General features: G+C 42.2%; 1 protein-coding gene across 2 annotated transcripts; it reads right to left on the reverse strand.

Moving 5' to 3' along the window:
• Positions 1–856: 856 nt before the first annotated feature.
• On the reverse strand, positions 857–25,378 carry cbfb (core-binding factor subunit beta). Of its 2 annotated transcripts, none has more exons than XM_052062215.1 (7): positions 24,921–25,378; positions 24,364–24,450; positions 19,967–20,083; positions 9,300–9,416; positions 9,002–9,097; positions 7,907–7,972; positions 857–2,349 (listed from the first exon to the last, which is right to left on the reverse strand). In XM_052062215.1, exons 1-6 carry the CDS (start codon positions 24,996–24,998, stop codon positions 7,943–7,945), a joined length of 525 nt encoding a protein of 174 aa, XP_051918175.1. In that variant the 5' UTR covers positions 24,999–25,378; the 3' UTR covers positions 857–2,349; positions 7,907–7,942. The 2 variants fall into 2 exon arrangements, with proteins under 2 accessions (XP_051918175.1, XP_051918174.1); XM_052062214.1 differs by having other exon boundaries at positions 857–2,354; positions 24,921–25,377.
• Between the last annotated feature and the right edge of the window lie 1,586 nt (positions 25,379–26,964).

Below are 26,964 nucleotides of genomic sequence, written 5' to 3' on the forward strand. Positions count from 1 at the left end.
CCTTTAATTACAATCAGTTTTTCCAGAGGGGTGAGTTTTAGAGTTGACATCAGCCTGATGGCATCCCTCATCACCAGTGTCCACCGACATCTTTGGGGATGGCCATTCGACCGCCTCAACAACAGGAAACATGGCCCACTTAGACTCAATGTCTTGGTAGTCATTCATTCATTCATCTTCCTAACCGCTTGATCCTCACTAGGGTCGCGGGGGGTGCTGGAGCCTATCCCAGCTGTCTCCGGGCAGTAGGCGGGGGGACACCCTGAATCGGTTGCCAGCCAATCGCAGTGTCTTGGTAGTTTTTAACCATTCTCGATGACATTCACACCAATGGAAAATTTAAAATTGGAAATTAACCTAACAAGAATTTTTGGGGAGAATTTTAGGAAGTAGTTTCAACCTGTGGAGAGAAAACCAAGATAAGTGCAGTGAAAAATGGAAACTCCACTGAGGGAGGCCAGAAGTCAGATTTTAACCCCGAGTCTCAAAATTGTGAGGAAGATGTCCTAACAACTATGACATTATTCTACCAAAAAAATAAATAAAATCGTATTGTGTTTATTTTTTTTATATTTCACAATTAGGCCCCCTCCTATCTTTCCGAAATGCGCATTTTTATCCAGTGTTTTAAGCTCTTGTAAAGTGTCTTTGAGTGTGATGAAAATCGCTTTCAAATAAAATGTATTATTATTATTATTATTTTAATCCGATGGATTTAAAATGGGTGAGGGTGGGTTGGGGAAATACAGATCCCAATGAAGAAATTGCCCAAAAGTATTCTTGAACGTCATCAGCAGGGGACACAGAACTACAAGAGCATTTGTCAGTATGCAGACCTCTAAGCAGGTCAACTGTACACAAAGTAAAAACATTTTTATGAATAAACTCCATGGATTGTTCTCATTAAAGGGGGAATCGCTTGACAAAACAAATCGATTTTAGTTAAAAAGTGATTCACCTCCGCACCTCCCGAAATAAAAGCAAATAAAAAAAAACATGTTTAATATTGTAAAAACATTTATATGACCTAATAACAGAACTTTGGTTGTACAATCAAATCGCAGGGAAAAAAAAACATGAAACAAAAGAAAAGCAGAAGAAAATCTAACGAATAAAAACGTTTGGGTATTTTATCAATTACAAATTGCGACACGTTAGACGCAAAACACTACGGTTGTAGCCACTAACAAAGAGAAAAGATGGAAAAAAATGAATATATTTGAAAATGAGTAAGATTATAAAAAGTAAACATCATGACTTTCAGACACGCACAAAATAAAAGATAATTAAACACATTTCACTCCGCTCGTGCCAGAACAGGAAATTGTTTTCTTTTACTGCATTCATACTTTTACAATTCTTAATGAGGAATAACTTGAGGGTGGAGGGGGGGGGGGGCACTGGCCAATGGATGGATTTAAAATATAAAAATAAGGATGCTCAATTCAAACTATGAATTGATGTGTGTTTTATTTTGGTGCATGGCTTACCTGTGTCATGTATTTGAATCAGCCAATTATTCCTCATCCGAACCCGAAAAAGGGAGCGTTGTAATGATAACAGCCCAAAAAGTAGCCCTCAATTTAGTTCCATGCAAACAAAATTCATGTGAACTTCACTGACTGTATCACAGAGTGCAAAACACACCTGGACCGACATGTTATAAAGCCCCCCCACCGCCCCCCAACATTATTTTCCTTGCTACACTACCCCTGACTTAATATATCTTGCCAATGCGGTCATTTGAGAAATAGTTGAAACTACCACTAAGAAAACAATGCAACTCTTTTGGCATCACTCCCGCACATCAACCTCCCTTTCATTCCAGCAAGGTGAACTTTGGTCTCAGAAAACAGCAGTTTGGTGTTGCTGTTGTTGTTGTTGACGACGTACCAAGTTAAGTGATCATCACCGCTGATTAACTTTCTATTTGATGATCCTTCTGTTTGCCTCTGTCACCCTCTCTCACATTTATTCACGATCAAAAAAATATATTTGGTGTGTATACTAAGTCATCAAACCCAGGGGTAAGATTTTGCATGAGCTGATCTTGAATTGTTGTTTACTCAGACGTTCATCACATTTAAATGTGAGCAAACACAGAAGGTGTTTATTTTATGATTCTATATGGTTGGCTTTCAATTCAATTAATTACCAACCGTTTCATTGAAAAAAAAAGGGAGAATACTGGTATATAATTGCAAAATTCAACATTTCATTTCAGCTAATTGTGAAAGTGAAAGAATATCAGCCTGAGTCTCCTCCACTCGTTGACGTCTTCCTCAGCACATCTTGTGTTCCGCATCAGCACTGGCCATGTATAAGCCAGGGCTGGGATCCTGCTGTCGTCTGGACTGGGGAGAGAGGGATGGAAGGAGAGGAAATATTAGACAAAACCAGGTAGAGAGAGGAGATGTTTTTAGTCCAAGATTTTAAATATTCCAAATACATCACACAAACTCAAACGTTTCTTCCTGCATTTATCGTAAGAAAAGCACGCAGAGCAATATTTTGAATTTCTTTGCACAACATACATTTTATTTGTACGAATCAAATTTTAAATCAGTGCTCATAACCCAGGCGGCCCGGTAGTCCAGCGGTTAGCACGTCGGCTTCACAGTGCAGAGGTACCGGGTTCAATTCCAGCTCAGGCCTCCCTGTGTGGAGTTTGCATGTTCTCCCCTGGGCCTGCGTGGGTTTTCTCTGGGTGCTCCGGTTTCCTCCCACATTCCAAAAACATGCATGGCAGGCTGATTGGACGCTCTAAATTGTCCCTAGGTGTGAGTGTGAGTGGTTGTTCGTTTCTGTGTGCCCTGCAATTGGCTGGCAACCGATTCAGGGTGTCCCCCGCCTACTGCCCGGAGACAGCTGGGATAGGCTCCAGCACCCACCGCGACCCTAGTGAGGATCAAGCGGCTCGGAAGGTGAATGCTCATAACCCATTTATGGGTTGAACAGAGACACTAAATCAATGTATTTATTGGTCAACACAACTAAGTCTTGAAATGTAAAACCTAATTCAATGAAACAAAGAGCTTTAAGCATCATGGGAAATGTCATGCCTGTGACAAAACATGAAGTCAAAATATGCATCCATCCATCCATCCATTTTTTGATGCGCTTATCGTCACAAGGGTCGCGGGGCGTGCTGGAGCCAATCCCAGCTGTGTTCGGGCAGTAGGCGAGAGATACCCAGAACTGGTTGCCAGCCAATCGAGACGAACAACCATCCACGCCCGCACTCACACCTGGGGACAATTTCAAGCGTTACACTAACCTGCAGTGCATGTTTTTGGAATGTGGGAGGAGTACCTGGAGAAAACCCACGCAGGCACGGGGAGAACATGCAAACTCCACAAGGGGAATGCCAGAGCAGGAATCAAACCCTGCATCTCTGCACTGTGAGGTCGACGTGCTAACCCGTTGACTACCGGGACCACCAAAGTCAATTTATGTGCTGTTCAATTGCACACAATAGTACGTTTTGAAGACGTAATTGTGCCCGTAATGTAAAATGTCTACATCTTAAACACTTTCACACATAAATGCTTAAATGCTGTATTAAAAAAAAAAAAACGGGTTCAATAATAACAAGCAGTTCCAACCAACACCACTAGAGGGTAGAAGAGAGCTTTTTAAATACTGTGCCGTTGACAAATTTGTATCTGACAGACTTAGCAGGATGTCTGGCACTGAAACGCACGTACACGCACGCGCGCGCACACACAGACACACACACACACACATGCTGTCATTAGGTCTTCAGAAGTGATTGTCATAACTTTCAAAGTATCTAATGGCAATGAGCCTGGTCCTACTGTAAAAATACTTGCGGTTATGCGTTTATACTTGTGATAGCTGAGAGAATTGGAAAGGGAGGGGGACGAGCGGGTGAGAAACTGGGCACAAGGTGGAGAAGCAGGTAGCACAGCAAAATGCAGACTGAAATAGTTAATAGGGTCACTAGTTCAAACCGGAATGCCTTTTGTGATGCTCGCTATAAAAGCAAAATATCACACAGTCGCACGTTCAAGCTAGTCATGATATAATTTTACCCCCCCCAGATCAGCCTGACTGACTCAGTGTGTATCTACAGGAAAGCACTTGTCAGAAATAGAAGCACGGCCGAATACATTTCAGTCTGTCTGTCTTATCTTAAACCAAACATTTGTTTGACCCCCCCCCCCACCCCCACCCAGCCCCCACTCCCCACTCCCCAATTCATGCAATACAAGCTTTAAATGACTGACTCAGAATCACTCCCCTCTTTACTCGCCATGTGTGGATGAAGCATTTCACACTGGACTGACTATCTCACTCCTATTCGAAAACCACGGCTGTGCTATCAGTTTTGTCTTCGCCAAACAACGGAGTTTACTTTTGGTGATAAAAAATACTGACTGTTTTTGCTGTTTCACAGTGTGGCGTTTCTCTTTGCAGTTAAGGAGCACTTCAATCATAACTGGCAGGAAAGCTTTCTTTATTGATCCACACACAAATTGAAGCCTGCTAGTCCAGTGTTGGCCGCTTAACCACAACTCAATACTAGAGAAGTGAGTGTGTGTGCGTGTGTGTGTGTGTGTGTGTTTGTGTGTGTGAGGTTGATTGTGTTTGTAGTTGTGCCGCAGCTTTGCTGTGTCTGCAAGTTTGTGCATGCGTTCACTTGAACAATACAGTATGAATATGAGACCAAGCAGGGGGGCTGATGTCGATCAATACTAATGATATATTAATGCTTTCTGGCCCACATTATCATTTACCACCAAATTCTCTTTCTGTGTGTGTGTGCGTGTGTGTGTGTGTGTGTGTGTGTGTGCACCCGCGCAAATGTGAATATGCATTTACCAATCCATTGCATCCATCCATCATTTTTGCAGATGCCCTTTGACCTTGAAAAAGCGGCAAAGCCCCACTTTTGGGTGAATGAATTAAATTGTGTTTTTCTGAACTGTTGTCTACAACTTCCAAAAATAGGAAATATAATATGTCAAGAATCCATTTTTAAAATCCCTTAATATTTGGTATAATATGTATTAACTGCGGCGGCCCGGTAGTCCAGTGGTTAGCACGTCGGCTTCACAGTGCAGAGGTACCGGGTTCGATTCCAGCTCCGGCCTCCCTGTGTGGAGTTTGCATGTTCTCCCCGGGCCTGCGTGGGTTTTCTCCGGGTGCTCCGGTTTCCTCCCACATTCCAAAAACATGCATGGCAGGCTGATTGAACACTCCAAATTGTCCCCAGGTGTGATTGTGAGCTCGGATGTTTGTTCGTCTCTGTGTGCCCTGCGATTGGCTGGCAACCGATTCAGGGTGTCCCCCGCCTACTGCCCGATGACAGCTGGGATAGGCTCCAGCACCCCCCGCGACCCTAGTGAGGATCAAGCGGCTCGGAAGATGAATGAATGTATTAACTGCCTGCATTGTAATGAAGAAGTTTAGGGTACTGTAAGCCAGTCAGATAGTTCTCAAAATGACTATAATGCATGTTAACATCTATCCATCCATACATTTTCTTTACTTTTCTCATCCTGTTCAGGGACGCAGAGAACTGGAGCCTCTCAGGATAGAACACTGACTTGAGCCACTTTTACGTGTGTCTAATTTTGCATGGAATGGGTGTGGGAATTCGCAAAGTGTTTTTAAAAGTAAACCGGTACTCCCAGGAAATTGGTTTGGGTCATTTTCAATGAAGTAAACATACGCAAACAAAAATGAGATGACTGAAAATAAACTCCCAATCATGCCGCTGTAAAAAGATAACCGGTTATTTAGAAATCATTGCAAATTATAAATAAGATAAGATATCCTTTATTCGTCCCACAATGGGGAAATTTACATGTGAAATTATGTGACTGCAATAGAGCCGAACACAGGACACACCCACTAATTTAAGAAAATGCGCATCAAAACAATTTCTCTGCCAGATATAAGGCCCGTTTTGTTCGGGGTCTTTCAGGGGTAAGAAATGGTAATTCTATTGATTCAGTGGGAGATCAGTAGGACCTTTCTTCTTCTCTGTGCCTCAGGGAAGAAATTTGAGCTCAGTTAGATGAAAAGTGACCTTCAAAAAAAAAAAAAAGCCTGACTTCCTCTCTTGGTACTTTACTCATATGATCTCTGTCTGCTCAGTGCCTTCCTTTCTGTCCTTTCTCGTTTTTGTCGGAACAGGAGCAGCCACGTTTGTTGGGTTATAATGAGTTCTAGTCCATATTTTTATCTACGACAGTATCATATCCTTCTATTTTCATTTCACTTGTTTTTTCATCGTCAAGCTAAGTTTCAGATATGGAAATTATTTTACGTTTATTGAATTTAGTCAGGCGGCCCGGTAGTCCAGTGGTTAGCACGTCGGCTTCACAGTGCAGAGGTACCGGGTTCGATTCCAGCTCCGGCCTCCCTGTGTGGAGTTTGCATGTTCTCCCCGGGTCTGCGTGGGTTTTCTCCGGGTGCTCCGGTTTCCTCCCACATTCCAAAAATATGTGTGGCAGGCTGATTGAACACTCTAAGTTGTCCCTGGGTGTGAGTGTGAGTGCGAATGGTTGTTCGTTTCTGTGTGCCCTGCGATTGGCTGGCAACCGATTCAGGGTGTCCCCCGCCTACTGCCCGGAGACAGGCTGATAGGCTCCAGCACCCTCCCGCGACCCTAGTGAGGATCAAGCGGCTCGGAAGATGAATGAATGAGTATATCTCTTTTAGGGGGAAGCAAGGTGGTGTAGTTAAGTGATCCCTGTTTTGAATGCTGGCTCAGGCACACCCAGCGTGGACTTTGCGTGTTCTTCCTGTGCTTGCGTCGGTTTTAATCTCAGTATTCCTACCCCAAAACATATCCATTAGTTTAACTGATGACCTCTAATAGTCCTTTAAGTGTGAAGTGTGTGAATGTTTTTTTTTTCTCTGTGTGCTCTGCGATTGACTAGTGTGACTAGCGTGCTGTACCTTCCTGAAAATCAGCTGGGGAAGACTCAGGGTCTCAGGTGACCCTAATCAAGATAAGTGCTACAGAAAATGAATGGATGGATGGTCTGATGCAGGCATGCGCGAAGATATCAGATATTAGCGGTGCTCCAAAACCAGCCCCTTGCCCTGGATGGGAAAAGTGCCCTTTGCCTGAGAGCATTTTTCCTCCTTCATTCGTCATCACTTGAAAAATACTAAAAATCTCAATGACCCCAAAAAGTGCTTTGCTATTACACAGGTATTGAATTCTTACGAGAATTGTGACCATCGCTGTGCCCAAGCCTCTGACATTTCAACAAGAGTGTCTTTTATATGCTATGCTAGGGGTGCCCAAACTTTTTCGACCGAAGATCGACTTTTCGATCGACCAACCGCCCGCGATTGACCCGTTGAGACCGATAGGATGATTCGGGTGCAGTGCACATTAACACAAAAATATATATTACTAACATGCACAAAGACACACAAATGGTTGTTTGTTTTTGTTTTGTTTTTTCTCGACACGATCGACTTGGGATCAGTCTGCGATCTGCCGGTCGATCGCGATCGATGTAATGGGCACCCCTGGCCTACGCAAATGTACCTTTCGTTAAGCAAGAAACAGAAGAAAGAAAGGTGGCATTTTTCATCATATCTTTTTTTCATGACTGTAGGTTTTTATCAACGGAAACGAAAGCAGAAGTTAAACATATCTCTTGATTGCGTCAATCATTTCGCCAATTAGTGCACTATTTTTTATTTATTTTTCTGGCTTGAACACCAAACTGAAAAACTACCATGTCTGGTTTATTTTTCTGTTTCCGATCATGTTCGGGGCCGTTATGGCTGTTGCTCATCAAACACAGCAGAAAGTCATGGAGAAGGACACACACACACACACAGATTTCCACTGACGCACAGGGTAGTTTAGTGCATGACAGTGTAATAAATATGAAAAATGAAGGACACAGACCCTGTTGTTTTCTGCTGGCTGTCTGTCTGTCTGTCATCAGTCCCAGATTTTAGAAACCACAGGGTCCTGAAAGAAATAAACAATTCAGGGTTCATTCGCAGGACGTCAACTTTCAGAAATGTTCATCCCAACACGGGGGCTTCAGCAACACAGTACTTAACATTCTAGAACAAGTGAATCCTCACAGTGCATTTATTATAATTGATAGGAACATTCATCAGCATTCAACACAGAAAGCTTCACCCTGCTCATTTTCCTTAAAACTGCTTTGCTGCCATCTTGCTGAATCAAGACCGCACATATGCTATAAAAAGATTAATTTTGTGGAAGCCCGGAAGGTGGGGTGCATTCGTACCAGTCATGATCATTTTTTAAGTATGAAAAAAATATCACTGCTTTAAACCAACGAAAACTTGATGAACATATTTTTCAAAAGACATTTGGGGCCCTAGGAAATTGTTCTCCTTATTGGAATTTGGCCCTTGCTATCAAGATTTTATGGGAAAGTGATCATGCACTAAACCCAAGGTTCAATTCAGTCTGGCGCAAAAATACTGTGCTTGATCCCCAAAAAGTTAAAAACATACAAGCGCGCTTGAAACAACACCAAGATGCCCAGAAGGAAAGCAAAGCAAAAGCATGTACATGAAAATGCTATTAAAAAAAAAAAAAAAGCACAAATCAAAAATTCTTCAATTGTCTTTAAGTTTTTAAAAACGTTCCACATTTATTATTTTATTTTATCAGGAGTGTCGAATTGAATGCAAATAAAAAGAATTTCTGGTCGTTTAGGCTCTGATACCAATGCTTTTTATTGAGGATTTAGGTTTTTGTCCATGGTATCGGTTTCGAGGTATTTTACTCAGCTATAATATGAAAGTGAAAATGTTCATATTGAGACAATACTATGACAACACCATTATCTGTTGTTTACGTCTTCGTTTGCGGGTGCACAAATGCAGTTAAAAGCAACTCTCTGTGTAAGAACCTCTCAAATAGCAGAAACCAATGCACGGAAACATTGTTGGTGTTTGAAATGAAGTTGGAGTTCCGCTGTCCGAGCATTTCTCAATTTGAGATGGTTTACTCTCTCACCTCGAGGTCCTCTCTGTGTGACCGCTCTCGCTCTTCAAAGTCTCTGGTTCTGCGTCGAGCCTCCTCAAATGCCGCCTGAGCCAAAGCATCCTCATGCTACACGCACACAAATACGCAAGTCAGATTACTGTAAAGGCTCCTGGGGCGCAGCAAGTCGCAAACAAGCTATTTCGTAAAATAAATAAATAAATAAATAAATAAATAAATGAATAAATGAATAAAAAGAAAATCCCAAGTGAGATACAGTAGGAAGGCACGTGAATTTAGTTATCCGCTATTTTAGTATGTGCTGTGGTACCTGCGCCCTCTCATCATCATATTCCAGGAATCCCATCCCGTCCAGCCTCTGCAGGTCAATCCAACCTCTCCAAATCACACACACTCCATTCAAGATCATTGGAGCCTTTAAATGGACCTGAAGAAACAAAGAAGCAAACGCTTACAATAAATATCTTCACAATGATGTAACAACATAGTAGGACATGCAGGCTGTATAGAACATAATATGAGTTATTTACCATTGCTTGAAATTGACTCCCCAGTAAGACCCCCTCCTAAACCCCCCTGCTGATTGAGCACTCTAAATTGTCCCTAGGTGTGAGTGCGAATGGTGTTTCGTTTCTGTGTGCTCTGTGATTGGCTGGCAACCGATTCAGGGTGTCCCCCGCCTACTGCCCGGAGACAGTTGGGATAGGCTCCAGCACCCCCCGCGACCCTAGTGAGGATCAAGCGGCTCGGAAGATGAATGAATGAATGAACAATTTAATAGAAGGCACTGCGCCAGGCTGGGCACCGCGGCGAACCGAGAGCCCTTTTTTAAATTTTTTATTTTTAACCATCAGAACCACCTACTTTTGGGGTCACACAGGGTGATTTCTCCAACTTTATATCATCGAGCATCCAGCAAGTCGGTTTCTGGTTCGGCCATGTTGACCGTGCACCTGTCCTGTGCTGAATTTACAGGGAATGAGAGGAACCACTTTCATTGGCCTGGGGGCAAGTCGAGTGTGATCACGCCCACAATTGCGCAAATGCCCGTTTTTACTGTGCGCGTCTGCGGAAATACCAAAAGAAAGGAAGCTCCACACATGAACACAGTAAACGTGTGATTTGCGCTACACTTGAGTTGGGCACAAATACAGGGCCCGAAATGTTTTCTAGTTCAGTAAGTTTTCAATGGCAATGTTATTTTTGAGTCACCTTTTACACATAATGGCTTTGACTTTCTGGTGTTTTTCAAAAGAAATACTGATTTCATTCTCAAAGCACATGAAGCAGTTCTGTACTTATAGGGCACAGTCAATGTGAAAATTAGCTCCCTCCATTTTTTTGTTAACTAACTTGTCTTTTCTTTCAAGTTAGAGCTGCAATTACATTTCATTCTTCTTCTTATCATTATTATTATTATTTATCCTGTTTGGTTTCTTAATGCCTGAATGTCAAAATAATCTGCATCTTTGAATGAAAACAACTCAATTTGCTCAGATTTCAAAAGCATATTTACCACAAGAAATGAATGGAAATACGATTCGAAAAAGAATGTCTTCAAAGGGGACATATTATGGAACATTGACTTATTATTTTTATATTTTTAAACAGCGCTAGGCTCCAAAGTATTTATAGAGGAGCTCAGACAGGGACCTCTTTTACCACAGCTACTCACACTGCACAGAGGATGTAGGGGGACCGCACCCCGAGAGGCTGTGGGTTTTTATGTTTATTCCAGTCAGATGTGTGTGCGTACTTGTGCAAAGACAAGGAGAGAAGAGAAATATTAGAAGCAGAATGCGAGAGATGGCTTCCACGTCATTGGAGCAGAATGATACTTTAAAAAGAAAACTTCATTTTGCTTGACAAGGAAAATATTCCTGTGTGCGTTAATGTGTGTGTGTGTGTGTGTATACTGTGTGTCTGTATGAGGGGAAAATATGCAGAAACGGTCCAACCACAGACTTCCTCTGAGAACCATGTCAACCCCCACATCCATTTGCTAACACGCACACACACACCGAAAAAAAGGAAAGGGAAAACAGTAAAATGTGGCGTAAAAAAAATTCAGCCTCCTCAGAAAAATGGAGGAGCTCGGTTATTTGGTCGGTCCTGAAAGCATTGGTTTGATCGGATGAAGGTCGTGTACTTTCCAGGAAGCAATGTGCTGTTGCCAGCATGCCACGTAGTGTTCAGGACGGCAGGTCTTTATTTTAAAATTATGTATTTACATTCCTTATACATACATACACACACATACATATACAGTATATCTAAAATACATAGAGTATATGGACATTTGTGTTTGTCATTTACTTTTAATACAGAATAATCATTAAAATTAAGATTAAGACTCTGGCACCGCAACATATTTGTTAAGCACAGAAGCTAAAGAAGTACCAGGCATCCAAGATCGTGTTCAACAATGTCAGAGCAAGCTTCTAATATTTTAATTTTTTTAGCAGAGGTGGCAAATGCAGGTGCTGCGAGTAAAAAAGAAACCCTGTCACAGTTGGCACAATTGGCACAGGTGATTCAACTCAAGCTCATTTACCTGCCGACAAAGACTGACAGAAACCAGAAATAACAATTCTGGAGGTGTCGTGGATAAAACAGCACATTCAGGTAAGCCTGGTGTGTTAAAAAGTTGATCAGTAGAAACTGAAACTGTGTCAGACTCCATCACTGACATGAGCTTCTTTAGTGATGACCTTCTGGGGAGGGAAACGGTATCACCATAAATCGGTAATATTGGTGATATCATTCATCTTGATGTCCACAGAAATGTTGGCGAATATTGATTGCAGTTTTCAGCAACTAAGCAGCATTTAGTTTTGTATCTTACGCATTTAGACTGTCCAAAACAATGGTTCGGTGTTGATCCAATGAGTTGTGGCTTGATGATACATCTCCCAGTAGCAAGTCAACGAGGCATTTTCCCCAAATCGCTTCACTTTGACAAATTTGATATGGCTGCGGTGTGGACCCGATAGCATCTATGTAAATGTGCTGTAAATGTGGTCTACGGGCGCCATTCTGGACTGCTGACTGAGAGTGGCAGTGCTGCGCAAAATTGAATACAGTCGTGTCAAACATGTGGAGCAAAGTAAAGTCTATCTGTAGGGTATTCAAAATAAATGGGCCCCCTCATACATTTCATGTGCCCCCTCAAGTCAGAGGTCTGAGGATGGGGATGGGTCTGGTGTGTGATTCTGCATGCGTGCATGAAACAGTGAGCGTTGGCGGACAGTGTGTGACACAGATGTGGAGTGAAGAGTTGGCACGGCATCTCTCATTCATTCTTGTGCCAACCATCCAGTCAGCATCTCACAACTGCCCATAAGACAAGACATAACACCCACCAGTGATGATAACACAATAGTGCTAGTCTTTGTCTTCCAATTCCTGAGGAGTGACAGTATGTGGCCCCACGTGTGACACACTTCCATCACACAACCTCGTAGATGTTCTTTGTGTTGATTTTGTCATGTGTCCTTGATTTAAAGTTCATGTTGTGTTCCATCAATGTGAATCAATGTATACCAGTTTACCAACATGGGTAACACATTGCCAGGACATTAAGGAAAATGACCCAAGTATTTGTCTCATGAGTCATCCCTGATTCACACACACGCTGTGGGGCCTTTCACAGCTAGCTACTTGAACATGACACAAACATTGCACTGATGTCACGTCAGTTCTGATGTTTGGGGGATTAATCACACTGCTCACGAGGAACTGATGCCTGGGACGTTCTCTACACTGTATAAACTATCATTTAAACGTTTAAGTTCAGCTTCCTGCTTAAGTTCCATGGGTTGTGTTGGTTGAAAAAAATGCAATTTTTTTTATTAGTACCATGTTTCCTCATTTGACACAATCATTTTTTTTCAGGGAAAAGACAAATTGAGGGGTGTTAGGTTAAGTGTTGTGTGTGTGTGTGTGTATGTGTGCCAGGGATGACAGCAGCAGGTTAGTGGCAAACTTTGTTCCAAACCACACAGCTAGCATTACAGGTCTTTTGTATGGCATATGTGCCCACACAGACATAGTGAGAGTTGAAATCGAATACACACACACTGTAGATACAGAGATTAAAAAACACACACACTGTTCCACATTCTCTTGGATTTATGAAAGTCAATAAGGAAGAAGGCGGCCCGGTAGTCCAGTGGTTAGCACGTGGGCTTCACAGTGCAGAGGTACCGGGTTCGATTCCAGCTCCGGCCTCCCTGTGTGGAGTTTGCATGTTCTCCCCGGGCCTGCGTGGGTTTTCTCCGGGTGCTCCAGTTTCCTCCCACATTCCAAAAACATGCGTGGCAGGCTGATTGAACACTCTAAATTGTCCCTAGTTGCGAGCGTGAGCGTGGATGGTTGTTCGTTTCTGTGTGCCCTGCGATTGGCTGGCAACCGATTCAGGGTGTCCCCCGCCTACTGCCCAGAGACAGCTGGCAGGGGGGTGCTGGATAGGCTCCAGCAACCCCCACGACCCTAGTGAGGATCAAGCGGCTTGGAAGATGAATGAATAAGGAAGAATTGGCCAGAACAAGAATGGGACCCACACAGAGGATGAAAACTCGTGTTTTCACTTGAGAGAAATAATCATGACTGATGTATAATTTGTTATTATGGATGTCTGAATGTAAAATGAAGCCAGATATAACACACTGCGTAAGCCCTCACCATCTTTTAACCCTTTTGTGAAAATGTTTGTTCCGTTTCCGAAACGCCAGGGTCCACCCCCTGAACACACACTACCACAGACTATTCTCCACACTTTGTCAACCCTGACATGTTTCTTGTTCTGAATTAAAACACTGAAAGCATTTTTCTCATGTTTCCCATTGCATCGTAATGTTATAATGGCTCGCGGCAGTTGGTTGGTTTTTTTGTCTCTCCATTGTGAGCTTGTATGCATTTGAGTTCCTCTTTGTATGAACCGACAGCAGCTTGTTCCTATGGCTTTCACGGACATGGAAATGCCATGCAAATGCACATTCATCATTCACTGAAGTTTGCATTATGAAGTGACCTGTCGAAAATGGGTCAGTCATCCCAATTCATTCCACAACTGTACCAACAGATATTTTTTTTCACGCGACATACTGTACGCTGTTTTGTGAAGGAAAAAAAAAAAGTTTGCCAAAAATCTGAACTCTAACTGAAGTTGTTTGATCAGTTTGCTTTCTATCTATAAACTGCGCCTGATAGCCAGAGCTTGGAACGCAGTAGATAGAGAAATGATATCTGAAAGTTAGAGAATGTTTTTTTTACAAATGTATCTGGATCACATCAGAGTTCATTCTCACTTGACCAAACATAGTACATGACCAGTAGTCACACAAACCAAACCTGACAAGTGGAAACATTAAAAAAAAAAAAAAAAAAAAGATAAAATAAAATAAAAAGCCCACAATGTCTTCTGAAAATCGATTAAATACTGTGACTTTGATTTATGCTGGTTTCACACATACAAAACTGAAGACATTCTCTCAACAGGAGGAAATTCTGTTCACCATCAATATAATGGTGTCTGTATTATTTTGTTGCGCTCCAATGTTGTGGTCAACCCTTTTTTTTTTTTTAAATTGTAGACCTGTCAACCAAATGATAATTATGTCTGACTGCAATGACAAGCCAGGTAAACCGTCTCGCATATTTCACTCCTCCCACGGCTACTGGATGAGAAGGACATACGACGGAGGAATGCAGCTGACACACACATGCTGGATGTCACACCGGCCTGAGCTCTCACTGCATCAGATCTTGTGTCACTGTCAGTTGTTTGTGAATCTCTCTGACAACACACATTTCTCTACCTCTACGTACGGAGCGATATCGTACAACAAAGGCACACGGGGAGGATGTTAACAGAGGATGTAGGCTGAGTGTGGTGCGGTGCATTGTGGGAATGGGTGTGGTCATTGCTCCTAAGCCTCGGGCAGGAAATCTGAAACCTGGATGGCATGTGAGTATGTGCATGTGTTTTGTGGTCCACTCGCCTTTGCTAAGAGGGAGACCCTGAGAGCGGCCGTAACAGAGGGAAGCAATTAGTGGGGGAGACTTTGATGATGTCACCGACTGGTGAAGAACCCTTGGCACAGCTTCTGTTCAAAACACTTCTTATCTGACACCAAGGCCTTTCATTTAGTGATTCATTTTAAGCAGCAACGCCTTCTCCTGTCACACGTCAATGTTTGCATGTGATTGTGTCAGAGAGATTAATGGCATGGACAAAAAACACATGCTTCTAGATACCAGTTCACAATCAAATAGCAAGTATCTGTTTACATAAGGGATGGACGTACAAATCATACCTTTAATGCAAGGTGTTATTTACCAAAAGGAAACCGATAAAACAAAAAAGTGCGTGGCTTCATTGTTGTAGATATTAATTAGTTTCTCTGGGAAAAAAATGCAACTGAAAAATACACCTGTATATTGACACATTTTACTGGCAACATTTTTAACACACGGTTATGTCTGTGATGGGTCCAATGAGAAGTATCGCGTGTAATTAAGTGCTGGACAAGAGACACACACTGGACAGTGAGATGGTCACAAAGGAAAACAATGCCATAACGCACAGCAAAAATTTGCAAGGGGTCAGCCGGAAACAGTAAACAAGGTGCATACTGGCATGATATTCCACATTTTTTACAAAAAGTGTACTTATGCAAGTTTTGTGGAGGCAACCATGCACACGTGTGCAGTAAAACATTTCAGAGAAGCGGAGGCCTTTACAATTTGAGATGGGACAAGCTGCACAGTTGACATTAAAAACCAATACCGTGCCGAGTATTAGGCTAGCCGTCACGTGCCTAAACGTATTAGATGACGGCGGTGAGGGGGTTCGTACAGTGAACGTCACACTACAAAGGTTAATCTGCGATGGGGCACAGGGGGCCGGCGGGTCTCCAGTTCACTTGCAGCCTTAATGAGGGGAAACATTATCGAAAATGGACGGATGGCAAAATCTACAACTTTGACATTTCCCCATGCATGTTTTTGGAATGTGGGAGGAAACAGGACTACCCGGAGAAAACCCACGCAGGCACGGGGAGAACATGCAAACTCCACACAGGAAAGCCGGCGCGGGAATGGAACCATGCAACTCTGCACTGTGAGGCTAACGTGCTAACCAGTAAGTCATGTCAGTATAATTCATGTGCATACAAACACATTGCCATGGTGATCGTGAAATTTGCTTCAGTCCAATAAATAGTGCACCCAAAGTGGTCACAATGGGTTCCAAATAAGAGCCCTAACAGGAAGTGCCCTGTTCGCTGCCTAAATATTGTTTGACTTGATAAATCATAAGTGTGAACGCATGGTGATTGGTCCCTTTTTGTCCATTTTAACCATTCATTTTGTCATACTTGTTCAAATGGACACTGATTGTGCAATGGAAAGCGCATTCCGTTGTAATTTGGATTTTTGAACAAATACAAAATTCAATATAAAAATTGATATTACAGTGAATGGAATGAATGGAAGAATTTGAAAAACGGGAAAATGAAGAATGCAATATTCAAGACTGAGAAACGAATAAGGGTACAATGACTAAATTTCATCAAATGAACTTCACTGGGCTGGTCTGATCCATGAAATGCCAGTAATCCAGTAACGTACTTGACATAATGTTAAAAATTCAGCAATTCAGCCAGTGTGCTCTGGAAGTGGATTTCTCTTGCTTGGCAGCTCCGCTATGGACTGTTCTAACCTTTTTTTAACTGGTTCGTTTGCATTTCTGACCCTAATTTTGTGTCTTTTACTGTCTAAAAATGGCATGAATGAGAGTCAGTTATTTGCAACATGTGAGTCGAGGATGAAGAGAGTGTATGTCTTGCTGTGATAGAGCTTCGAGCAAAGAGGAAGGGACGTCAAAGCGTCTTGAATAACTGCCTTTTAAAGATATAACTTTTTTTTAACAGAGCATTAGTTTTTTAAAAAAACACATCATGTCTGTCTGTCTCCTTGCATCATACATTACTCTTACATAAACAACTGCAACCTTATATTACACTTGCACATTTCTGGAAAAACCCTCATAACATATTTGGACTCTATATCATGTTTATTCCAATGGTTAACATGTCCTTGACTTTGCTTTTGCAAAACGACTGTGCAACTGTTTTATGGTGATATTCCTAGCCTCATTAAAACTTCATAGATCTGTGAGCACAGTTGAGGCAACAAAGAAGGCGCTATCAACTTCCGAACACACACACACACACACACAAAATACACTGCACGGAGTAACCTTCCCTCTCTCATTCTCTCTCACACCCCCAATTACGCAGTGCAACAGTCATCAACACAACGTTCGGTTGCAAACCATCAGTGCACTCGTGTTAAATAATTGAGATTAGTCCGTCAGCTCTGGGGCAAGGAGGTCCATCGATTCGACAGACTGCATTTTTAATGAGCTGCCAGCCAGCATGCATTTCAGCTGGCCAGTGTCCATGGAGGGGCCTTCTGACACACACACACACACGCACACACAAGCTCTAAATTTAGGCGAGGTGTCAAGGGAGACAATTAACAATCACAGCAGTAGCGTTGCGTTGCTCTCTGCACAAACGCTGTCTGATCTCTCCCGGTTATTTCACATTGGCTGTGATTTCGAGTGAACCCAATCACCCTCACGAACGGGAGCTGAGCAGTGATTCCACCTCTGTGACTTCTCCTAAATGAGGGTCACACCAATTACAGGTAATGGTAGAAATGAATCAGACAAGGGTGCATTTTACTGTGTCGTCCATCTTTAATCCTGACACACTAATCTATGCCTGTAAAAGCGGTCACTTTTAAGCCATTAACTGGATGCTGGGAGAACAGTAAAACACTCTCAGAAGAAAACAATAGCAGAAGCCGCTGTCAGCCACATTTCCCACCGAAACATTTGCACAGAGATTCAATGACGTCACGGGTCACCTATGTGCAGTGTTTTCACCAAATTTTATGCTTGTAATTTGTTTTGCTTTTTTGTTTCAATCCAGTGGTGTGAAAATGTATTTGCCCGCTTTGTGAATTTGTATTTTGTATTTTTGTGGCTTGGTTTCCCCACTTGAAGTAAATGAAACAAATATTATATATATATATATATATATATATATATATATATATATATATATATATATATATATATATATATATATATATATATATATATATATATATATATATATATATATATATATATATATATTCATTCATCTTCCGTACCGCTTGATCCTCACTAGGGTCGCGGGGGGTGCTGGAGCCCATCCCAGCCGTCTCCGGGCAGTAGGCGGGGGACACCCTGAATCGGTTGCCAGCCAATCGCAGGGCACACAGAAACAAACAACCATTCGCACTCACACTTAGGGACAATTTAGAGTGTTCAATCAGCCTGCCACGCATGTTTTTGGAATGTGGGAGGAAACCGGAGCACCCGGAGAAAACCCACGCAGGCCCGGGGAGAACATGCAAACTCCACACAGGGAGGCCGGAGCTGGAATCGAACCCGGTACCCCTGCACTGTGAAGCCGACGTGCTAACCACTTGGCTACCGGGCCGCCCATATATATATATATATATATGTAATATTAGACAAAGATAACTCAACATAAAATGCTGTTTTTAAATGACTATAATTCATAAAACTAACTGCCACACTCCTATGGACGTGTACTCACTCGACCGCACAATCTAAAAACTGGTTGGGCCACCCTAAGCAGCAATAACTCAAATCAAGTTTTTCCCCATCTCTTTTGAGGTATTTTGACCCACCCTAAAGAATTAATTGAGCAACACTGGGGTGGGGGTCCAAGCATCAATGGCCTTTTTTTTCTGGTCATGCCACAGCAATCGGATTCAAATCGACTTCAGCAAGCTCTGCAGAAGCCCGATATTGATCCTGATGATTTGAATCAGGTGTGATGGAGGAGGGAAACATCTAAAACGCACACGAGAGTGAAACCCCCCCCCCTCCCCCCATATCTCCCCACAACTGCCACCATGTTTGACTGTTGGTAGGATGTTCTTTTCTCAAGTGTTGTGTTACCTTGAAGCCACAGATGTTAACGTGACACACGTTCCAAAACATTCAACATGTACCTCATCAGTCCATAGAATATTTCCCCAAGCGTTTTGGAACCGTGCCATTCCTATTTGCATTGAATTGGATTTGTTTTCTTTATAAATAAAATCATTTTAAATGTCATTATTTTATGTTTACGCAGGTTACCCGTCTCTGGTATGTACATGTGTTTTATTATCTTGAAGGTTGATTTGGGGAAACTATGCAAATAATAATAATAATAATAATAATAATAAGGGGCGGCCCGGTAGTCCAGTGGTTAGCACGTCAGCTTCACAGTGCCTTAGGTACCGGGTTCGATTCCACCTCCGGCCTCCCTGTGTGGAGTTTGCATGTTCTCCCCGGGCCTGCGTGGGTTTTCTCCGGGTGCTCCGGTTTCCTCCCACATTCCAAAAACATGCGTGGCAGGCTGGTTGAACGCTCTAAATTGTCCCTATTTGTGAGTGTGAGCGTGGATGGTTGTTCGTCACTGTGTGCCCTGCGATTGGCTGGCAACCGATTCAGGGTGTCCCCCGCCTGCTGCCCGGAGACAGCTGGGATAGGCTCCAGCACCCCCCGCGACCCTAGTGAGGATCAAGCGGTACGGAAGATGAATGAATGAATGAATAATAATAAGGGAATTTGACATGAGGAGGAAAACGTTTTCATGGCACTGTACATTTACAATGTGGTTTAAAGTTGTGCCATTACAATGTGAGAGGGATTAAACTACCGGTATGTACCGCTCACTCTTCAAGAAAAAAAAAACAATAGATAAAAAAATTGTTCACCGAGTAATAATTTGTATGATGGAATTGGCATGGGTATAAAATGTACTCTCCCACCAGTATTTCCATTCATGTGATAAACAAATGAGAGAGTGTGCTCGTGTTTGTTTGCGCATAAAGCCCTACCTTTCCTGTCTCTCTCTCAAAGTCAACATACTCCCTCGTAGGAACCTGTCTCTGATCTCCATGCAAGTTGGCTGGAAAGAACTGGAGGGAGAGGTTGGTGCCTGTTGCGACAAAGGCCTGTGGAGAAGGAGAACGAAAGGACTGATATTAGACACTTTGAAACACGATGAAAGTCCGAAGAGTTATATCTGGACTGTCAAGAAAAAAATGCACGATTACTTGGGCAGGATTGCAGCATGAGTTCCTGGTTGGATGAGGAGATGGAGTACAACCTACTATAAATGGTGATCAGTTTCCTCCAAAGTCACAGAGCCTTAAATCAAACATCTGACGCTAAATAGCAGCAACGTGTGTGGACTATTTTTTCCTCTTCAAGTAAAAAGTAGATGCCAGAGTTCCGATGTCGAATTCCTTGAGGCAAATTGGCAAAGCTTTTAAGGTGGAGTTCATTAAAGTGTTTACTTTCCTTTTTCGGATATATAATTATGAATTAAACTCATTTTCTAACCATTCAATGTCTTTCAAATGGTTTCAGGCTCTGGATGGAGAACACACTTTCACGTGCTTTGTTGCGCACACACACGCTGAAAAAACAAATGAGATGAAAAATTGATTGAATGCACTGTTCCGTCAGAGAGCAACGATTTGTCCAGGCAGAACATTAAGTAAGAAATTTCCATTTTTATGCATTTGTGTGCGTGTGTGTGTGTGTGTGTGTGTGTGTGTGTGTGTGTCTGAGACAGATCAATACTAAGGACATTTAGGCTGGATCTTAGCTGGGTGCGTATGAATTATGTACTGTGTCATATTTGAGAGGAGCAGGAGCGAAAGCCTGAATGCAAGAGTAAAAACATAGGGTGAATATGTCACGAAAACATTCCAAATAAAACAATAAAGGATGCCATGATTCTGTCTCTGTCTCTCTCCCACGCCAGCAGAAACACGGACACACACACACACACACACACACACAGGCGCAAACACGCTTTGAGAGAATCTAAGAACACCCAAGTCCTAATTTCTGCCCTATTTGACGTATTGGATTACAACCATCTGACAGTAATTTGCTGCCTACTACTGCGAGAGAGAAAAGGAGGGAAGAAGAGAGAGGCTTGTGTGAGAGGCAAAAGAGGAGGGGGGGTTGAAAGAGGAACACAGAGAAAGATGAGAAAGAAAAATGGAGGGAACATGGGCAACGGCAGGAAGGAGGACAAATGAGAAGTTCAACAAAAACGGGAAGGGAAATAGAAGCGAGATGGCAAGACCAGAGCCCAGCACGGCATGAAAACCAAGAGTTGTTAAAAGTGCGACTCATGCTGAGCGCACCGAGGTTAACTTACTTTGATTTATCGGCCCATCTATCACAATGGCCGTGAACATTTTAAGATTTCTCACCACGTCTAGTTTACGTGATCCTTGAATGCGAAAAAAAAAAAACAGTGATTAAAAAAAAAAAAAGAATCCTCATACAAAATCAACTGTATTATCCGATTAAAGAGTGTTTGTCTTTTATATTATATGCATACATATTGCATTGTTTTTAACTGTGACAATGTCAGTAAATCTCTTTAGATTTAAAAGAGAAAATTATTTTAGTAAGAGAGAATAAAACAGCTCTCTGACAATGCCAGTCACAAGTGAGCTTTATTCTCTTGATAAGATAAGATATCCTTTATTTGTCCCACACTGGGGAAATTTAAAGCGCTTAGCTTAAATTTAGCTTTTTAAATTTTAGCTTAGCTTAGCTTAGCGTAGCTAAGCGCTAATCGTAGCGTTTAGCGTAGCTTAGCTTAGTTTAGCGTAGCTACGCGCTAATCGTAGCGCTTAGCCTAGCTAAGCTAAGCTAAGCTTTTCGTGTGCCCCTCGCAGTGGCTAGATACTTAAGTTGTGCAATTGTACCTCAACAATTGACCAATAGGTTCACTTCAAAAGCATCAACTCTATCTGGACACCGAAGGAAAGATCTGGCTGGATGAATTGATAAATACTGTACAATATGTGTTAATTCGTCCTCAAACCACTCAAATTTGCTTTAATGACAGATAGGAGAACACCATTTATGCTATACAAGTTGTGTAAACCACATATTAGATGGTGTTATTATGATTTGGGCAGTGATTCCATAAGTATGACGTTATACAAAGAGCCCTGCACAGGGAGAAAAAAATAAAATCAACTTAACTTGTATATCTAAAGCGTAGGCTGACTCGGATTGATCATTACACTGGTGATGCGTTTACTGTTTGCCGGACTTGGATATAAAAAGAAGCCTCGAAGTCACACAGGGGTGTCTTTGTGTCTGCTCGTTGTTCGCACTGACCGTGAAAATAGCAGGCGGTCTTTAGATATAGATACAGTAAATCAGCGACATGATGTCACGGCTGCCGTGGACCTATTACAACTTAAGCCATCAATTGTCACAGTGATGAAAGACATTATAAATACAGTGAGGACAGACAGTCAGACGCATCCATCGACCAGGAAAGATGGTAAGACTAGACGGGCCCCATCACTCCCTGCTGAGAAGGTGACGTGAAAATACTGAAGGAATGTCATCGTATTGCCAAACGTCACTATTTTTGGAGAGTATAATTGGACAAGACTTGAAACTGATTTGGCTCAATGTGTCTGCAGGCAGAACACTATACAATATGAGTGTGTTATAATGTTAACCTATTAAAAGCCACCATCGATCCATCCATCCTTCCATTTTCTGAGCCGCTTATCCTCACGTGGGTCGCGGGCATGCTGGGAGCCTATCCCAGCTATCTTTGTGCTATACACAGTGTGTATTTCATTGTTTGTAAGAATGTTGATGGATTTAACTGCATTCAGACTTAAATCAACATAATAAGACGCGCGTATGGATGTTCTGATTGAAATTTCAGGTGGAAAGGCCATGTCATCCGTCCATCCATCCATCCATCCAATGCTTGTCCTCAATTGGTTTAGAGCTGACGCTCACACCAGCTGACTTGGTGAGAGGCGGGGTACCCACTAGATTGGTCACCCACCAATCACCTTTGGTCACGTCATTTAAAACATAAAGAAATACAAATAAGTCAATAAGGAGTCGTTACTAACTCACTATGAGATACCTACAAAAAAAGAGATTTTTTTTTCTGGACACTTTGGCAGTTCAGTGGCAAATCTAAATTCTTTAGGCCCATGAAGGCAGTCAGTCGACTTCCTGGCTCTAGTCTGGAGAGTCAAAACACCCCCAATTTTTTTTTCTTTTTAATATTGCACTTATTATATTGACTGCAAATTTCCCCAGTCTCCACTGTGGGACAAATCATGGTTATCTTATCTTAAAATACTGCCCGCCGCCACATCCCCACCATTCCATGAGCATTAAAACAAGATTATGCGTGTGTGTCACCGCACATGTGCACATTTTTACCACTGCTGTTATTTAAATACATAATTCTTGGTATATTGATTGAATTTCATGTGGTCTTGTATGGATGCCAATTCATTATGGTTGCTGTTGTTTGCAACTTTAAACACACAAAAAGGGCAAACTATTGTTGATGTTGTATCTATTTTCAAAATAACAGTACAGTGTTTGCGATGCTCAAGGTTTATGTATCTGTAATTTTTCAGACCTTGATAAGACTGCACTGACGACCGCGATCATTTTTGTCGCTTTAATTGTGCCATGAAGTTGTCAAAACCATGACTGTGGTTCAGATACAGGGAAAAGCAGCACACACACTCTCCAAAATCATCCTCGACATGGTCATTTTGAACATCAAACTAATAATCTCAATATTACGATGACATACAACCTAAAAGAGATGAATGCGCAATGAGTTTGCAGGATGTTCACTTTTACATTAAGAAACCCTCAAATTAAGGGTTCATATCATCAACTGGAAATGTACACAAAACGAATTAAGTGGCATTTACAAAGGGATAAAATCCATTCATTCCACATCAGACAAATCCATTTGAAGCTGTGGAAGACTTTTATTTTTGTACATCAAACTATTGCTTTTTTTTTTTGGCCGGGTACACTCGCGTGTTTACTGAGACATGGCAGAATACTTAGAATTAGTAATATTATAATCACAATTGCAGTCCAGACAGTGTGATGCAACCACCTGTCTGGATGACATTGTGTTGATGTCTGCTTGTGCACAAAGCCGACACACTCATGATTGCTGGGATAAATATTATAACAGGAAGTATCTGTCAACTATTATGATGCATGATGGACAACTTGTTTACTTCCTGGTGTGACATTCCGCATTTATTCTCAGAATAGTTTGCTTGTATTTGTTTATTTGTCTGTCTACTTGTTTCTTTTTACACCTGCATTCCACTAATCAAAAAGAAGAAAATAATAAAGAACCTGTGGACTGTGTGTTTAGTTTCGCGATACGGTAACTTACGACTTCTGACCGTCCATCTCTGCAAGCGTTCTGGAAGCGGGCTTGTCTCTCCTCATGGGGTCTGTCCCTGAAGCCAGTATATTTTATCTGAAAAGAAACATCAGCATCTTGAAAAAGCCCGGCGACGATTTACACATCGTGTAGGCAGGAAGACGCTTTTAGATAGGCAAAGTCAACACTGACCTGCTTTTTTCAAGATAAGCCACAGGAATTTAGATTTAAAAGTACCGTGCTTTGCTTCCGAAAGAACAAAAATGATCCAAAATAAAACAACAAAATAACGCGCGCAAATAATCTGTTCGAAGCAACTTTCCAAAATGTTCATTTGAAGTTCAAGTCAATGCAGGTGTACGTATTGGGTATTAAAAGGCGTATATACAGTAGTCACTTTTTCAAGAGAGTCGAATCGCACATGCGGTAGGGATGGTGTTTTTGTTTACACTTCCGGTGGTAATTAACTGAATTTATACGGTATCGGACCAAGTAACACAGGAATATAACATCAACCAGGCAGCCAATTGTGTATGTGTGTATTTATTTCCGCCGTGCACGCTCACCTCACACTCTCTGCTCAACTTGCGGAAAAACTCCTCATTCTCAAACTTGCTCCTCTGGTCCGGAACTACCCGCGGCATCTTTCCCAATGTGGATTCCTCACTTTATTCCTACGCTTTCCCCCCCTCCCGCCCCCCTCACCATCAACTATAAAACGAACCCGCGCAGTCAAACTTTTTGGGGTAGGTTGTTTCTTCGAGTCTGTCAACTCACTTCCCTTCCGTGTGTGAGTCGGCTTGCGTCTTCCTTCGTGTGGAGAAATGTGAAAGGCTGCTTTCCAAGCTCGTGACTAATGTTTTTTGCTGCCCCGATGGCGTCCTTCTCATTGCCTCCTTGTGTGCCTTATTAAGTGACCCACGTAGACAGGAAAAAGCCTCAAGATCAATTGGACCGCGTCTCTCTCTCTCTCTCTCTCCCTCTCACACACTCTCTCACTTCCTCTCTCTCTTTTTCTCTGTCTTGCTCTTCCTCTCTCTCTCTCTCTCTCTCTCTCTCTCTCTCTCTCTCTCTCTCTCACTCTCTCTCTCTCGGCCAAAGTCTCTTTACCAATCTGTCTCCTCGAGCGTCTTCTACTCTACCTGTAAATTTCAAACCCTCATATCCATAGGCCTAGCCAAACTTCCCACATTAAAGCCACCATTTCTCCCATTATCGATAGATGATATGCTGAGAAGCCTATTTAATAATGAATGTGCCACAGATCACGTGACGCCGAGCGTATGAACGATACCACCAAAAAGGCACGATCAAATCCTCGTATATTTATTATTATTAATATTATTATTACTATTATTATGGTATCTCACAATGTTTGGGAATGTTCATAAAAACGTGTAAAAATACACATATGTCCACACGGAATGATGACGAAAATAGGAAATCATCCAAAAGATTTTCACCCTTGTGGCTTATTAAATTTCCGTATGGCCGTGAAGGCACCCAACACAGTCTACTTCCTGGCTCCGCGGAGTCGCTCTTGCTCTTGTGACTGAACACCCAAAATACCAGCCGCCCCCACATCGCCACCACCCCCATTCAAAATAATAATACAACTACACACGCTGCGCGTCGGGCCACTGCGCATGCGTGCGGTCCCAAACCGCAAACTTTATGGGAGCCATATGTGAGAGGCGAACGATGCAGGGACACGTTTTCAAGGCTCCTCAAAGCAGAGTGGAATAGGCGGCTTTTTAACAGACTGTTAAACGGGGATTCAAAATTAAACCTTGCAATGGGTCCACTGCACCAAATCTTTGTTTTCATGTGCAGATGTTCATAACGTGCTGAAAACACCGTATTAGGATGATTCAGTGGACTTACTGTCTTGCTATTTTTGAGCTTCAAAATGAGCCAAACAGAAGTACTTGGACGGTTCTTAACTAAATCCCAGTGACACTGCTACACCAGCGTGAAAGGGTGCGAGAATCCAGTCAATATGATGACGGCAGCGACACGTGTGCGTATCCCAGAATGTGTATGACTACACCTCAATCAAATTCACCAAAATCATCTCACACTACCTACAACCAATAGTTTGGCATCCTTCCTGTAGGTGTAAAGCTGCGACGACTTTCAGTGACCAAATCTTCCGGTGTGCTGAGTTCATCCCAAGGGACCCACCAGAATGCCCACCACCGAGCGGCCTACCAAATTTCCAAACAAAACGGAGCTTCCACTGGCACAAAAAAGGAAAAAAAAAATCAAGGTGTGGCAGTTTTTGTGCTTGAGTCCATCACAGCTGGACTCAAATAAGGAGCCCATTATGTGAAGAACCTGCTCAAGTGCAGGGTACATATCTTGTTAGTTTGCAGTTTGGATTGGAAGAGCTTCAAGCGCATCTTTACACAAATGTTAGCTCCACAAAATAAGTAAATGAATAAATAAATAAATGAATGAATGAATGAACGAACGAATGAATAAATAAATAAATAAATAAATAAATGGAAAAAGTACAAAGTCAATTGAGCTTTTTGAAAGTTGTTGCAGAGTTGTTGAGAAAAAGTTTCACTATTCATCCATCCATTTTCTATAACTCTTACACACCGT

Source organism: Hippocampus zosterae, chromosome 3 (assembly GCF_025434085.1).
Source record: "Hippocampus zosterae strain Florida chromosome 3, ASM2543408v3, whole genome shotgun sequence".
NCBI classification, from domain to species: Eukaryota; Metazoa; Chordata; class Actinopteri; order Syngnathiformes; family Syngnathidae; genus Hippocampus; species Hippocampus zosterae.